Below are 16,179 nucleotides of genomic sequence, written 5' to 3' on the forward strand. Positions count from 1 at the left end.
GCTATTTCCGGTACCTCTCGATGGCAATTGTAAGTGGATGTGGATGTAGATGTGAATGTAGATGCAGAAAGAAAAGAAGAAGAATCTCAGCAAGAAAACGAAAAGAAAAGAGGATAGGTAGCGGTAGGTAGGTTGTAAGTCAGTCAGTAATGAATGAATGGGTGGTTGCGAAGTTTCATTCAACGTTATGTCAGCCTTCCCGTTGTCGACATCCAATAATATCTCCTCAGTCAAGCCAGCAGCCAATCAAACAACCGATTTGTCTAACATCAGTGCAGCCTTGTGTTTTAGTAAGCAAAGACTTCCACTTACTAAGCAAGGACATCCGTATAGGTACCGAACTTACCTAACCTCAGCCTCGTCTGGAGCATGAGCCACTTGAAGCAGGTGAGGCAGGCGCGGCAGGTGTGAGCAGGCAGGTGCGTGATTGTGATTGTGGGTGGTACGTACGGACTATGACGTCGACCTCGACCTCTTTTGGAAAGTTGGTTAAACAGTCAGCCAGCCAGCTTGAAATGCTGGGAGATTCCCTCTTCTCTCTCTCTCTTGTCTTGTAAACAATCAATCAAACCAACCATCGCAATAATCTCACCCCTCGCCCAAATATTGTAAGTACCTGAGTTTTTCAATCATCATTATCAACCCCCCCCCCCCCCCCCCCCCCTCTTGCTTACTTTCTCTGGTGCTCTGCTGGAAGATTGAGTTGTTGGTTAGGTTAGGTTCGATGATGCACCTCACTTGGGACCCTTTAACCCAACGATACGTCGATGTACAGAGCTCCCTGTGCCAGCGACAATACTGCTTCTTCCCTTTGAATTTCTTCTCTTCCTCACCCCAGCCCCTTATCAAGGCTACAGCTGACATCAAACCCCCAGCATCAACTTCCAAGCCAAAACAACAGCAACCCAACCCCCACTCCCGACATGTCTGCTCCAAATGAAGGTCGCCAATCCCCTGCTCCTGAGGAATCCTCCGGCAAGCAACAGCAATCCGCTCCCTCCTCCGGCCAAGGCGTCAACCCGGAGACCAACAACAAGGAGGAGAGCAAGAAACAACTCGATGTACTTATAAAAACACAATTGAGGACATATCAGAGTGCTAATCCAGTGTACAGTCTCTCTCGTCCAACCCCACCGGTCCCCTTGACGAGCACCTGAAGGAGACACTGAAGAAGACGGAGACGCCTGATGTGAAGTGAGATGCCAGTCTCGCTTGAGTAGTGAGCAAGAGCTACGAAGGACATGAGATAAATGCATGAGAGAAGAGAGGATGTGAGAACTGGCAGGAAAAAAAATGCATGGAGTTGGCTTGAATCGGACGGGGGGGATGAATTGGGACGCATTAGACGAATAAAAATACGCCTATGATTCCCCTTTCGCAGCTCGGCAATCGTCTGGTGAACATAGTGGCTCATTTCTCTTGTTCCGTTGACGCCTCTGATCCAGTTACGCGGTAGGTTGAGACATGCATCCTTCACCACTCTACTCAGCCGCGACACTTGTGGTTGTCAGCTTCTTCTGCGCGAGACTGTAGATGTAGATGAGATGTACTCCGTAGACGTTGAGGTTGACGTTGAGGTTGACGTTGACGTTGATGTAAATAAGCATTGTATAGCCTTCGTACATCGTACTTACTGGTACTGTATAGCCAGGGCCACGCATGCCACGCATGCCAAGTGGGTTTCCCGTGCCAGTGCCACCGTACAGATAAGGAGCAGAAGCTCGTAGCAATCAGCAGTGAAATCAAGCTGGATTAAGAATTCGCCACTTCACGTGCCAAAACCAGTCAGTTGATCTTCTGGCTTTGCGTGTAACTTCCCGGTACTACGGAGTAGGGAAGGAACTGTGGCGGAAGACATACGATAAGGAAGGTACGGAGGATATATAATCCGTGACGTCACCCATCCAACAGCCCCGCCACATTCTTGACGTTGCCCCGCACTACTGAGTGCCCTGTCAGGGAAGGCTCTACCGCACAAAAGACGCAACTTCTACATACAAAAGCTCTTTCCACAACCCAGAGGAAATTTCTTTCCATCGTCACTCCTCTCTCCCACTTCAACTCCAAACTCCAACTCCAACTTCAACTTCACCTTAAACTTCAACTTCAACTTCAACTTCAACGTCAACTTCAACGTCAACTTCAACTTCAATTCAACTTCAACTTCAACTTCAACTTCTACATCCCCAACTTACAAACAACACATCACACCACACACCACACACCACACAACACCCCTCTACACACGCAGACCAAAGTCCACCAACATCATGTCTGCCAACACAGGTAAGCCTTCCCCCGAGATTCCTCTCATCCAAGCTGCTCCTCATCTGTTTGGTGGCCATACTAACCACCACCCACACTCTATCTAGTCCACGTCAAGAACATCAGCTCCGCGACAAGCAAGAAGGAGGTCCAGGACTTCTTCTCCTTCTGGCGAGCCTCCTCCACGCTCTACCCCTTCGAAGCAAACATCCGCTAACCCCTTCTCAGTGGCAAGATCAGCTCCCTCGAACTCACCCCCGCAGATAAGACCCAGAATGCCACCGTTACATTCGAGAAGGAGACCGCAGCCAAGACCGCCCTGCTCCTGGACAACACGCAACTCGGTGCCAGCTCCGTCCAGGTCACGTCTGCCACCGGCTCCAACGACGATGATGGAAGCCACTTCTCGGAACACGCCGAGAGAGACAGCGACGAGATCACCCAGGAGGAGAAGCCGCGATCGCGAATTGCGGCCGAGTACATTGCTCACGGCTACGTCCTAGGCGACCAGGCTATCCAAAAGGCCATTGACCTCGACAACAAGCACGGTGTCTCCAACCGCTTCCTATCCACACTCACCAATCTCGACGCCAAGTACCACGCCACTGATAAGGCCAAGTCTGTTGACCAGTCCTACGGCGTCTCCCAAAAGGCTGGTTCCCTGCTTTCCGGCTTGAGCTCCTACTTCGAGAAGGCTGTCGGCACCCCCACTGGCCAGAAGCTCGTCAACTTCTACTCGCAAAGCTCCAAGCAAGTCCAGGACATCCACGCCGAGGCTCGTCGTTTGGCAGATCTCAAGAAGACCGAGGCAGGCGTAAGCAAGGTCCCAGGCACAGAGAAGACAACTTGTAAGTGTGGTTCAGATTCTAAGGATTGTCCTTGTGAGACAGGAAAGTGTGCCTGCTCTGGCTGCGAAAAGTCAGATGTCAAGAAAGTTCCAGGTACCGAGAAGACGACCTGCAACTGCGGAGGTGATACAGCCAACTGCCCATGTGCTCCAGGCGCATGTGCTTGCTCAGGCTGCCCCAAGGCATCTACCGAAAAGGTTCCCGGCACCGACAAGACAACCTGCAATTGCGGAGGTAGTACGGCCGACTGCCCATGTGATCCAGGCGCATGTGCTTGCTCAGGCTGCCCCAAGACATCTACCGAAAAAGTTCCCGGCACCGACAAGACGACCTGCAAGTGTGGCGGTGATATCAAGAATTGCCCATGTGCACCAGGCGCTTGTGCTTGCGATTCCTGCCCCAAGGTTGAGACCAAGAAGGTTCCTGGCACCAACAAGACAACATGCAACTGTGGAGGTAGTACGGCCGACTGCCCATGTGATCTAGGCGCATGTGCTTGCTCAGGCTGCCCCAAGGCATCTACCGAAAAGGTTCGCGGCACCGACAAGACGACCTGCAAGTGTGGCGGTGATATCAAGAATTGCCCATGTGCACCAGGCGCTTGTGCTTGCGATTCCTGCCCCAAGGTTGAGACCAAGAAGGTTGCTGGTACTGACAAGACGACCTGCAATTGCGGAGGCGACGACAAGAACTGCCCATGCGAGCCCGGCAAATGCGCCTGTTCGGGATGCCCCAAGTGAACGGACTGGCCACGATCGACAACCAAATTCTGGAACTCTGGTTTTCTGGTTTATTTTGGCCGTTCCGAGGCCAAATAATATGTTTCACTACTGTATCTGTACCCGCGATTGTTTTTGCTGACTTTGCCGCGCTTGTATTTTTAGCCACCCCTGCTGCTGCTTCTGCCACCACCCCTTCTGCTACTGCTGCTGCTACTGAGGCGGCGGACGTTCTGGAGAGCGCGAAGGTTGCACCTTTGGAGCCTGAGAAGGGAACATATGTTTGATTGCGTTTGCCTGCTTTTGCGTTGCGATTTGAGATGCAAGGATGGGATGGAATGGGATGGTGGGGTAGGGATGGGATGGGATTGATGGAAGGCGGGAGTTGAGAGATATCATGAGGGATGAACGGATAGGTTCTTACTCTTTCGTATTATGAAAAAAATGCATGCGCTCCGTGCAAAATTTTCTGCCACAGGAGAGATTAGGGCAAATGTGTAGAAAGTTGTGATGATATCGAATGCCTCCAAAACCATGGACGGACAAGTCTTCCTACTCGAGAATTACGGCATAAGTTCATTAAATTCCCACGCTATGTCTCTGCTTAATTGCTTGTATCAAAGTGGCAGGGTAGTGTCTGATTGTCTTGTGATATGAAATTTGCTAGGGAGTTGAAAGAGTTCTGACATGATGTTTTGACGAAATATGATATATTGGGGTTTAGGAAGCTGAACCATTCCCTAGGAACGAACCAATGTATTTATAGCAAAACCCTTTGTATTTTATATACAAACTGTTTGGTGTTATTGTACAAAAGTATAATGCGTGCAATGCGATCGAGTTTCCATATTTTTATCATTCGTTTCCCCTACCCAAGGTCTTCTGAAGACTCTGCCATATTCTCTCTCTTTCTCCCCCGCTAGACCAGCCCCACAGAATTCCCTTTCGCCGCTGAGAGAATTTAGTACTTGGGATAAAGCCCACTCGGAATGCAAACAGAGCATAACTTTAGTGAAAAGGCGATTTGGCGGAGTGGTTAACGCGGTAGACTAGAAATCTACTTCCTTCGGGAGCGTAGGTTCAAATCCTGCAGTCGTCGATTGAATACGATCATAATGTGGTAATTCCCGTGGTCCTCTTTTTGTTTTTGGTCTTGCGTGTGTGCCGAAGAATAGCGCTGGGTGGTCTTGGTGGTCTGAGCTCAAGCTTCAATTCCAAGAACCGAGCTTTGCTACAGTATGTGTGAGCAATTCTGTTGCGGGATACTACCGGTAGTTGAACATGTTCGCGTCGCTGGGGAATTTTGTTTTTATTCTGTAATCTCGCTCAAAAACTGGTACATGTTCAATGACTTAGGCCTGCGAACCGCGCACATCCAAGATACACAATGCCGTCATTCATACCGCGACCCTTCTCCCAAGCTCTCAACATCGGCACCGACATCTGCTCCGTCCAGCGGGTCAACAAGATACTACGCAGTCGTCAAGCGCAGGCTTTTATCCGCAGAGTGCTCAGAGTAGAAGAGATTGCGCAGAATCGTCGCCTGTTGAGCGCCGTCGACCGTCTTCAGGAATTGGAGCTGCTCAATACGACGACGGCGGCCGAAAGGCCAGTCCACCCACCACCTAGTGCACAGCATGAGCGAGGTGAAGGGGAGCGGCAGAGTCAGAGCACTGCGAATAGCTCGATATGGGCTCAGGGCAATCCCGCTGCCCGTACCCAGGGCGGGAAGGAAAATGCAAGACTCGAGCCCGGGACGACACCGCCCTCAACGAGGCCGAGGCACGCCCGCGATTTTCCAGATGCGGTCCGGGCGGTGGAGCGGTGCGCGCAGTTCCTCGCTGGCAGGTTCGCGGCCAAAGAGGCGGCGATGAAGGCGCACCACTCGCGCCGCCTCACCTACCACTCCATCTGTATCCTGAAGCCTCCGCCGAGGAGAGATGTGCCCGGCAGCGTGCCGCCTATTGCTGTCGTCCTGCCGGAGGAGGAAAGGGAGGACGAGAGCGATGGCGGGCTGGGCCGGGCCGAGGAGGTGAGGATCAGTATCAGCCACGACGGGGGGTTTGCTGTTGCCAGCTGCCTGGCTCGCGATGAGGGAGGTGATGGAGATCACCGCATGAGGTGTTTTGCGGAGGCTTTTTCGAGGGGAGGCAGTGGCTGGATAGTTGCAGAGACGGGCCATGGAGAAGGAATGGGTAAGAAATGAAGGCCCTTGCAGATGATCGTGGGCGGGAGGAGAACCGTTCGATACGATACGCATCCTTCTTAGGATTGGAGCCGGATAGATGACAGCGAGATACTACCACTACAAGCTCGCGCTTCTGGAGTAGGTATCTGCCGCGAATGCCTGCTACTACCGTAAGGTACAAAACCCCACTCGGCCTAAAGATAGATTTCCCGGGTCGTCAAACGTGTGCTCTCGAAATCGACGTCGACGGTGTCGAGTCGCCACTCGATCGGTGAGTAAACCGGATCTCACAGCTGCCTGCTGTTCTCTCATACTCCCATTTGCCGTTCTCTCTTATTCCCATCTGCCTTTCTCTTACTCGTTTGGCTCTTAACATTTCTCTGATAGTAGGTCTATCTCTACGCAAGCGTGCATGCATCGAGAATATACGCCCATACATTCAATACATTCACATTTACAGACACCCTTTTCCTATGTCATCCTTCCTGCCGCAACGCGCAGAATTATTTCCGCATGAGATTCCTAGAATAGCTGTGTACCAGGACGGAAAGCCACTCCGCAGTCGAGACTTTGTATCAAAATCAACTCCAATCGCACAGAAGAGTACCTATGGCAGACGTCTATATAGTCGTCGGAAACGAAAAAGTATACTTATATTGAATGGAGTTAGATGAGGTAGGTAAGGTAGGTAAGGTAATAGACTATTTTTTTTTCTTCTTCTTCTTCTTCTTCTTCTTCTTCTTCTTCTTCTTCTTCTTCTTCTTCTTCTTCTTCTTCTTCTTCTTCTTCGCTGTACGAATACCTACGGAAGGGGCTGCAAGAATTGCTATTTACGTCAACCTTCCGTTTTGGCCACTAAAGACATTCGTTCCTTCAAACTATATACATAGTAGAAGTGAAAGTGGAAGATTTCACATGTTTTGAAGCCGTTTCGGGCAATAACATAAGATGAAAAAACCCAGGGCCTCCTGCACGTAACCACGCGGGTGGAGCGATCTGGGAGCGGAGCTTGGGTAAGATAAAACGTTTTCAATCACACCGTATTGTCACGCAATGTTTATCTTTTTTTTAAAAAAAAAAAAAAAAAAAAATTGGACTGCGGCCGAGGATGATTTTTTGACTTGTTTGTTACCGATTCCAACCGCGAGTTTTTCGTGAGATCGCCCCCAAAGTTCAGGTGCAAGTGCAGACCGTTGTTAAATACTGTCAATTGATTCTCCGCCTGCTAAAAGAATTTCTGGCGGCTCTCTCTACTCCATGCGACACAACTACGCGAAAAAACAACGCGATATTCGCATTTCTGATCGCATGCAGTTCGTAACCGACCAACACCTATCTCTCTTTCTGTACATGAACAGCAGCGGCACGCCCTGTTGTTTTGGGTAGCCCTGTCTGCTGCTGAGAACAATGAATGCAGCCATGAAAGGCTATGTATGGTTCCGCAAAAGCCATCTTCAAGTCTGCCACCAGATCTCTCACATGCTTGGTTCCATTCTCTACGCCCAAGTAGAACGAACGCTCTACTCCGCGGCTCCAAAGCTTTCCGTGTCCGGAAGCACGTCTGCATCCACGTATTCTTCCACATACGTCAACATTGCCAAGCCGAAAGTTCTGTGAGTGTCGCGGGGGCGTCTCCAGATGGACGTCGGAGAGGATTTGGATCTGGGGTATGAGCCATCGCTGCGGTTTAGGGGTTGGGTTGGAAGGAAAGGATTGGGGGTGAGATTGGTGATGAGGGAAGCGGCAGTATGAATGTGTGTGTATATAGATATTTACTTCAAATTAGGCACCAGGAATGGGGAGTGGCACAGTTCACCACGTGATCCCCGAAATTATCTGCCAGTTTCCATTCGGTGAAGGAGGAAGCATACGCATAGATACGTATATGTATCGTACCAACTGTTCTACTCCGAGAAAAAGAATGTCTGGATCTCTGAGGGAGAGGGCCGTAGTCCGTAGTACGCTCGGCTCAGAGCTAGCGCCAGGAGTAATAGTGGGTCTTGTTGTGATGGCCTGAGGCCGCAAGGGGAGTCAGGGCGCACCTACCACCTTGAAGGGGACATACCTACCTAGATTAGAAGAAGACAACCTCCTTACCAAACTCCAAGATCCACTATTATTTAGCCGAGCTTTCGCTTACTTCTTTCGCTTCTCTCAACGAATACCTGCCCAATTAAATATTCTCTCTACTATGTTGTGACGAATTCGGGTCCATTGTCCTAATGTTCGAGCGCTTTACCAGTCCGGTTGCATCAACCGGTTCTCGAAATGACATCTCATGCTTTGTTATTGCATTATGTGCCGAATGCAGACAGAAGAAGCCCTCTTTCTGCGAGCAACAATAAGCGCCGCAAGCAGCCAAAATGTCCAGTCCTTGGAACCATAAATTCTTTGCCCAAGCCAGTCGCAGTCAACTTCCCTCTGTCCTGGGAAAGTCAACAAGTCCTTACCCTATTGACTTGATCAAGGTGTGGCAGTCTGCCAACTTCGACGACTCGACAAGATGGTACCAAAACCTATCAACACCACGAAGGGTAGCCCCGTACAGAACTCTCTGAGGACTTCTCCAAGGACCTCTTCAAAGAAATCCCCCAAGCAATCGCCGAAAGATTTGCCAGAGTCCTCCCCAAAATTATCGTCAAAGAATACGCCAAAAACAATCTCTAAGAAGTCCCAAGGTCAGAAAAAGGCAGAAAAGAAACGCAGGAGGGTCCCGGCACCAGCAGCGGTGCCAGCAGCGGTGCCAGCGGTGCCAGCGGTGCCAGCGGTGTCAGCGCTGCCACCGATTAAAGTCAGCATACACGGCGACGTCCACAAGCGCCAAGACTTCAAGATCGGGCACATCATCTCATTTGCAACCCATGAGCCACTGTTCAAAGACACTTCGAGGAGAGGAGTAGAGGACACAACAAGAGTCACCACGACCCCGTATGGCAAGATCTACACCAAGGTTCGAAAGCATGTCGTTGTAGTAGGTGCTCATCTCCCGTACTGATGATCAGCCACAACCTGCCTGCCCATGTGGGAGAGGAACATCCCCCGAAAGAGTACTAGCTAACATACGGGGGAAGGCTCGCTGGGAGAATCACATCATCGCTCTCCCCATATTCACCCATCAGGGCCAGGGCCTGAAGTTCAAGACCAACAAAGGGGAATTCATCGGCATCAGAGACTACGAGCATTACCCCAGCGAGCAAACGGATGCGTCGCAGAAGAACGTCTATGCCAAACCCTTGGGCATGAGCCGCAAACGAAACGACGTGCGGGTCATCACGGATGATGCGTATATCCAAATCACGCGCCCGACGTTCTTTTTTTGCGGCTCGCCTTGCATGTTTGAGAGTAAACTCGTGGACGAGGATGGGAGGAGGCTGTTCGCGCTCTACAATGCCATCAACAGGCTCGACTGGGATGCGCCGCCCAAGGGTCGGGATCCCATCGTTTACAAGGGCGGGAAGTAGAGTCAGTTGGTTGGAACTTGTTTTGGGTTTTTTTTTTTTTTTTTTTTTTTTTTTTTTTTTTTTTTTTTTTGTATCGGGTCTTTCTAGCTGGCTGCTTTTCACACGGTTATATATACATGTCTGCTCCAGCTTTCACTTTTAATTAATCGAATCTCCTCTTGTTCGTAACACGCTACATTTTTTGACCGTTTCACTCGCTGCGAGGGCCTACAGCGTGCTCATGTCCAGCTGACCGGGTCGAGACCAAAATGAAAAAAAAGGGGGGTGGGAAATGGTCATGAGCTCCCTCCATTCAGACTCCAGATGCGTAACGCAGACCTTAATTTTTCAAGACAAAGAATCTCTACGTTTGACGTCTCGTGATTGAAGTGATTGAAGTGATTGAAGTGATTGAAGTGATTGAAGTGATCGACGTGATTGAAGTAGGTCAACAAAGAGCGCGAGCGAATAAACAAAGGGCGAACGAACATGGCCGAAAAAAAAAAAAAAAAAAAAAGGTCGCTAGATACCTAGGAGGGAGGGAGCTACTTAAGGCGGTGAGTACAATTGCGAATGTGTACGGAGTAGAAGAGCGGGCTTTGTTCGCTTTGCGACAGAGCAAGATTTCATGGAGGGAGTCGGTGGAATGGAATCGTGGCGGGCAGGCAGGCAGTCTCTCTCTCTCTCTCTTCTCGCGATTTGATCGAAAGGATACCTTACCTAGTCGCTCGATTCAGCCCAGCTGCATCATCAAGCTCGGCCGTCGTTCAGTTAAGCTTTGCGTATCCAGTTTTCCGTGACATCACCTCCAGCGCCTCTCTCTCTTTTTGCACTATGCCAATAAGTGACTTTCGTACTGTACCTGTCTTTCTATTACTTGCTAGGTATCCGTGCGCTGGCCAATAAGGCAAGGCAAGGCAAGGCTGTGTGTCTGTCTGTCTGTCGGCTGCTCTCTACGTACTTGTTACCTACCTTACCTACTTACTCGTTTGGTCTCATCGCGTGCGCTGCTATGTACACCACTGACTTTCAAAACACCGCGAAAAAAAAATATAAAAAAAATTATTAGTATGAGAATTCCCGGGTCCCGATCACACAGCCCGATTTTTTGCGACTCGGATTTCACTACGTGACCTTACAAAATCGAGTATACCAATCAATACTCTCTATTCTTTAATACAGACTTGAGCGAATGTTTTTGTTTGTTTGTAGCGTTACGAGATCGTTGGTGTTGTTTAGAGAATCATTCGTTGCGTCGAACGAAGTACATTGATAATGTGAAAAAATGGTAGAAATGATAATGTCGATTTGCGAGTCGATTTGAAAATCGGTGAGCGCATGCGATAGGACAAACGAGTGAAAGAGAGCAGCCGACAGCTTGCCTTATTGGCGCACGTTTATAGCAAAAAGGGGGAGATGGTGGTGAAGTGGTGAATGAATACCCTCTACATCCTTCGAACTATTATTTCAGGGTCTACTTGGTATTTCGCTCATGTTCAGTAGAAGGCTTTTGCGTTATGATCATCTGCATCAAAGCTCGGATCCAATATGCAGGCGGAGAGCAAAACGCAAAAGGGAAGGAAAAAGATTGGTGTGGAGGAGTAATCATGGAATTGAACCATGGTGAATTTGTTGGACAAACTGGGAATCGAACCCAGGACCACTCCCAGTCACGTGATCGGCTGAGCCGCATGCTAAGGGAGTATTATACCACTAAACCATATGCCCGATCATTGGTTGCGGGGTGCCGAGAAGCCTTTGGCTATATATACATAAATCTTCTTTCCTTAGGGTCAGGCGGGGCTTCAAGGTGGGGTGAAGATTCGGAAAGCGGGGACGCGATCAAGACTGAAAGGATGGATGGAGGCCGACCTAAGCGAGCCGACGATTAGGGGTTGAGCTCGCTTCGGGTTTTCGAGGACTAGACGCCAGATGCGTGTGACTTTATTTACTTTACTTTCCCTTTATTAATTGCCGAATCTCGAGTGATCCTCACTCTTTTCAAATATGACTTGGATCAGTTTCATTTATAGCGAAGGACATTGTCCACGCACGACCTGGATGGCCTCGGCACGGCAGCCATAGGGCAATAGACTTCTCTTGGCTTTCAACCCATCATTCGAGCGCTTCATCAATCTATCGATCTCCTGCTCCCTTGTGACCTGATATCCCACATCGGTACTTCGTTGGCTGGTGAACGTGAACCTGAATACCGGTATAACCATAACCATAACCCCACCGTCACTCGCTACCCCGCCTCGCCTATCTAACCCATCTATCTGACCCCGTCGCGGATCTTGATTGGTGCGCCTACTAACCGGAGGAACCTGTCTGAACTATCATCACCTCTCTCCCGCAACGCCGGGCTTTCTTCTTATTTACTCATCGACAAGATTTTCCGTGCCCGGATAGACTGGCTCGGAATCGCGGAGGAATGGCCGGCTGGATATAAGTAGTATCGATACAATGACATACATTCGAGTAAGTCCTTAGTCCGTCAAGCGTTCATTTATTCACCATGGCTGTCCTCTTTAAGAGCAGCCTTCTGGCCGCTCTCACATTTTCTGACATCGCAGCCGCAGGGCCGAAATCCCCCTCCCAACCAAGGAACCTCGCCACCCCTCACGCGGTCACGAACTCGTCAGGTGCCGTATCACTCAGCATCTTGACCGAAACTGGGACCAAGAATGCCACCGCACCGCTTCTGTACGGGTGGATGTTCGAGGACATCAATCATTCTGGAGATGGGGGCCTGTACGGAGAGCTGTTGGCGAACCGAGCATTCGAAGGATCAGACGTCTCGTTCGGAACGGTCAGTGGCTTCCTCGGCAACACCATCACCTACCAGGAGAACAAGTGCAATGCAGCAGGTGAGTACCCTCCCACCACATTGAGAACTCTTCGGCGGACGCAAAACAGGACCGGTCATCACCGGATATAAACCAGTGGGAAACACCACCATCCGCCTAGACAATTTCCGCCCGCTGTCGCACTCGCACCAAACAGTCCTGGCTCTTGATATCCCAACCACCGTCACTGCGGACTCGGGACCTGTTGGTTTCGCCAATGTCGGCTGGTGGGGAATCCCCGTCTCTCCACAGACCTACAACGTCTCTTTCTTCATCTACCCAAATCAGTTCCGCAACCAGTATAACCCAAAGACCGAGATCACAGTATCTCTGCAGTCTAATATCACAGGCGAGATCTGGGCCTCGACCGTCATCCCTGCACAGTCGTGGAATCTCGTGAACTACACTTACGTTGAGGCTCAAATTGTGAGTACGGTCAGCGCTCCGGATTCGAACAATTCGCTGGCGATTACATTTGATCCGTTGGCTGCCGCCGGACAGACGTACTTCTTCAGCCAGATCAGTCTGTTTGGGGAGACATTCAAGGGGTACAAGAATGGGCTCAGGAAGGATCTTGCTCAGCATATCTACGACCTCAATCCAAGGTTCCTGAGGTGGCCTGGGGGAAACAATATCGAAGGATACTCGATCATGCGGAGATGGAAGTGGTGGGAGACGATTGGACCTCTCGAGGATCGATGGCCCAGACCTGGAAACTGGTGTAAGTGACCACTCACGTGTGAAGGCGGACGAAGAAACTAAGCCATGATGCAGTGTACTCCAACACAAACGGTCTTGGGCTCCTCGAATTTCTCGAGTGGTCCGAATCCATGGAGATGGAGAACGTCCTCAGCATCTACGCGGGCTACTCCCTCGGAGACGCCAACCAGGTCAACGCGGACGAGTACCCCGGCACAGCAGAAGCCATGTATCCACTGCTCAAAGAAGCCCTCGACGAACTCGAGTTCTGCATGGGCTCTGTCGATACCTACTGGGGCGCCAAGCGCGCGGAATACGGCCACCCCGAGCCCTTCGTGATCCAGTATGTTGAAATAGGCAACGAAGACTGGTTCGCCAAGGGCTACCCGTTCCGCTTCAAATACCTCTACGACGGCCTGAAAGCCGCATACCCAGACATCACCTACATCAGCTCCGCCTACGACGAGAACCCGAGCTACACAATCGACCTGCCCCCCGGGACAATGTGGGACACGCACCAATACAAAGAGCCGCATTTCTTCGTCGAATCGTTCGACTTCTTTGACAACTGGCAGGAGCGCACCGGCAACCCCAACGTCACGATTCTGATCGGCGAGTACTCCGTCTACTCGATCGATACGCCTTCTGGCGAGGTCGACTGGTCCAATCCACCCGACGAGAAGATCATGTATCCGAGGATGGTGTCGGCGGTGTCGGAGGGTGTGTATTTGCTTGGTGCAGAGCGGAATCCGAACGTGGTCAAGATGAGCACGTATGCGCCGACGCTGCAGAACTGGAACTGGTATAACTGGACGCCGAACTTGATTGCGTTTGATGCCGACCCGAGCCACACGGTGCTGAGCACGAGTTATTACCTGCAGAAGCTCTTCAATGCGTATCGTGGGACGGAGAGCGTTGAAGTGAGTAACTCGGTGGGTGACTTCGGGCCGTTGTACTGGGCGAGCTCGATGGAAGAGGGGAAGGTCTTCCTGAAGGTCATGTAAGTGTCTCTGTCCTGCTGATGAGGGCAGTGCTGATTCATGACAGTAATATCAACTCGACTGTGGTACCTCTGACTGTTGATTTGGAGACACGCTGGACGTCCGTTAATGGCACGATCATGTCGAACGCGGATCCGAATGGCTTTAACTACAAGGATAACGCGACAGCGATTACCCCACTCCCTTTAAATTTGACAAGTTTGGCGCCGGGTAAGGATGGAAGCTGGACCTGGAACGTACCGTAAGTCGCGGCCCATACATACCTCGGTACCTATACCCAGCTGACAGCAATAGCGCCTATTCTATCACGGTCCTGCAATTCAATATGTGAAGAAGCGAGGGCAAAAGATGTGGAAAATATTATAATAGACTAGAGGGAGTATCAAAATACAATCTTCTTGCTCAGTCGAAACGCCCGGACGCCTCGTACTCGTCTTTTACCCAATTACGACTCATCATCATCAAAACTCATATTTCGGCGGTTGAGCAGAGACTTCGTAGATTCTGTACCATTTCTCAATAATATCAGAGGTCTCATCCTCGTTAGCGTCTTCCCACTCCTTCTGGCCCTGAGCCAGCTGTGCAGCTTTTCTGTGAACCGCTTGTTGGTTCTGGACTTCTGTGTAGACCCCCTTGAATAAGTTTGCTGGAAGACCAACGGCGCCTGATGATCGGATCAGCAAATAATGTACTGGGACGATCGCAGGGTGTGCACTCACCTGCCACAGGTTTGCAGACCACTCCTCCGATGCCCTTGCCCAACCCTGCGAAGAAACCTCCGACGCCGCCTTTCTGGGCCCCCGTGAGAGGTTGTGTCACTAATCCGGTGACTCCATCGAACAGACCAAGTCCAAAGCCCTGATATACCATCAGCGTTTAGTTTCCCACGATCCATTCGGCAACAATTCAATCCCGTAACTACATACCTTACCAGCAGCACTCAGTCCGCTCGCAAGTCCCGTGACTTTGGCATCCTTTCTCACCGTCTCATCGCCATACAGCTTCGGCACGTTACCGAATCCCTTTGAGATGTTGTAGGTGAATTCCATCGGCGCCTTGAGACCCGTTCCCACGATCCTCGAGAGACCCTTCCCGCTGTCAAGCGCAAAGTCCGTGGCCATGGTCTTCGCCACATCGCGGTCTGCTTTCACCATCTTGGTGACCTCAATGGGATAGTCTGCCACACCCATCACGACGCCGCCGATGGTACTGTGCGCAGCGGCGAACACCCCGGAGATGGGATCCGTGGGGTTGGACTCGGGGTATTGGTCGCGGCCGGGATACCTAGGTAGTGTTGTCGACCGTCAGATAGAGCTCCGGAGCCAGACGCCAGACGCCAGACGCCAGACACAGACACGGACACGGACACTCACAGTACCAAACGCCTGGCACTGAAGACCTCGGCATTCACAAGGGTCGCAGCGGCCAGGGCCGAGAGTTTGGTTTCCGTCACCGTCTCCATCCAGACGGCCGAGCGTTCCGGCAGCAGTGCACACGTTCCCTCGCCGCTTCCTTTCATCGGGAGAAGATCCTCGCCCGGCTGGTGTTCTTGGAATGCCTCTTCCAGCTCTGTGGCGGAGAAGACGTCTCGGTGATCTTGGGCGAGGGTAGCGGGGGTGTTTTGGCCGCTGGACTGCGGAGTCATGCTTTGATTTCGCCCGGTGGAATTGTCCGGGGACGACGAGGCGTCGTCGGCATCTTGCACTGTGGCTTTCATCATTCTAAGCTGATCTTTGTGAAGTAAGGGTATCAGAGATGGTTGATGGCGAGGACGAGGACGACATTGAGATGAGGTCTCAAATCGGTGATTAGGCGAGGTGGCTGCAGGGAAGGCACAGACAATTCGCCGGTGCAGCATCTACCCTGCTTCGCGAATTATTCAGCATAACATTCATTCATATACCCAAGAGTTCTCATAGTTGTATGAGGGCATGGAATGAAATGAAGCCCCGGTTGAATAACCTATATTGAGGCCTGAATTTTATACATTGGGCTTATTTATATATACCACAAACTTGTTTCGATACTATTTTAGGCTTGGCGTAGCTCGGGTAGGTTTAGCGCTTATGTCATCTCTCGCAAGCGAGTAGCTTCTCTTAACGTCTGCAACGTCCATCCGTCTTAATTCACTCGACATTTTGGATCGATAAATACATCGACTCAGGTTCAC

At 50.8% G+C, this 16,179-nt stretch overlaps 6 protein-coding genes across 6 annotated transcripts; 5 read left to right on the forward strand and 1 right to left on the reverse strand.

Annotated features, from left to right (window-relative positions):
- Window positions 1-923: 923 nt before the first annotated feature.
- On the forward strand, window positions 924-1,198 carry L3040_003480 (uncharacterized protein; the record flags this gene model as incomplete). Its single annotated transcript, XM_066154491.1, has 2 exons — window positions 924-1,061; window positions 1,115-1,198. 2 exons carry the CDS (start codon window positions 924-926, stop codon window positions 1,196-1,198), a joined length of 222 nt encoding a protein of 73 aa, XP_066012447.1.
- A 1,072-nt stretch (window positions 1,199-2,270) lies between these two features.
- On the forward strand, window positions 2,271-4,119 carry L3040_003481 (uncharacterized protein; the record flags this gene model as incomplete). The annotated part of the gene is made up of 4 exons (XM_066154492.1): window positions 2,271-2,286; window positions 2,373-2,436; window positions 2,494-3,113; window positions 3,998-4,119. 4 exons carry the CDS (start codon window positions 2,271-2,273, stop codon window positions 4,117-4,119), a joined length of 822 nt encoding a protein of 273 aa, XP_066012448.1.
- A 1,100-nt stretch (window positions 4,120-5,219) lies between these two features.
- On the forward strand, window positions 5,220-6,038 carry L3040_003482 (uncharacterized protein; the record flags this gene model as incomplete). Its single annotated transcript, XM_007293882.1, has 1 exon — window positions 5,220-6,038. One exon carries the CDS (start codon window positions 5,220-5,222, stop codon window positions 6,036-6,038), a length of 819 nt encoding a protein of 272 aa, XP_007293944.1.
- Window positions 6,039-8,383: 2,345 nt separating this feature from the next.
- On the forward strand, window positions 8,384-9,481 carry L3040_003483 (uncharacterized protein; the record flags this gene model as incomplete). Its single annotated transcript, XM_066154493.1, has 3 exons — window positions 8,384-8,526; window positions 8,727-8,991; window positions 9,092-9,481. The coding sequence occupies 3 exons, from the start codon at window positions 8,384-8,386 to the stop codon at window positions 9,479-9,481; spliced, it is 798 nt and encodes a 265-aa protein (XP_066012449.1).
- A 2,497-nt stretch (window positions 9,482-11,978) lies between these two features.
- L3040_003484 (uncharacterized protein) lies at window positions 11,979-14,340 on the forward strand (the record flags this gene model as incomplete). Its single annotated transcript, XM_007293884.1, has 5 exons — window positions 11,979-12,330; window positions 12,380-13,030; window positions 13,084-14,008; window positions 14,056-14,250; window positions 14,304-14,340. 5 exons carry the CDS (start codon window positions 11,979-11,981, stop codon window positions 14,338-14,340), a joined length of 2,160 nt encoding a protein of 719 aa, XP_007293946.1.
- Window positions 14,341-14,470: 130 nt separating this feature from the next.
- On the reverse strand, window positions 14,471-15,729 carry L3040_003485 (uncharacterized protein; the record flags this gene model as incomplete). Its single annotated transcript, XM_007293885.2, has 4 exons — window positions 14,471-14,673; window positions 14,729-14,867; window positions 14,936-15,293; window positions 15,383-15,729. The coding sequence occupies 4 exons, from the start codon at window positions 15,727-15,729 to the stop codon at window positions 14,471-14,473; spliced, it is 1,047 nt and encodes a 348-aa protein (XP_007293947.2).
- Between the last annotated feature and the right edge of the window lie 450 nt (window positions 15,730-16,179).

Source organism: Drepanopeziza brunnea, assembly GCF_022702325.1.
Source record: "Drepanopeziza brunnea f. sp. 'multigermtubi' strain 214-2 chromosome Unknown ctg4, whole genome shotgun sequence".
Lineage (NCBI taxonomy): Eukaryota > Fungi > Ascomycota > Leotiomycetes > Helotiales > Drepanopezizaceae > Drepanopeziza > Drepanopeziza brunnea.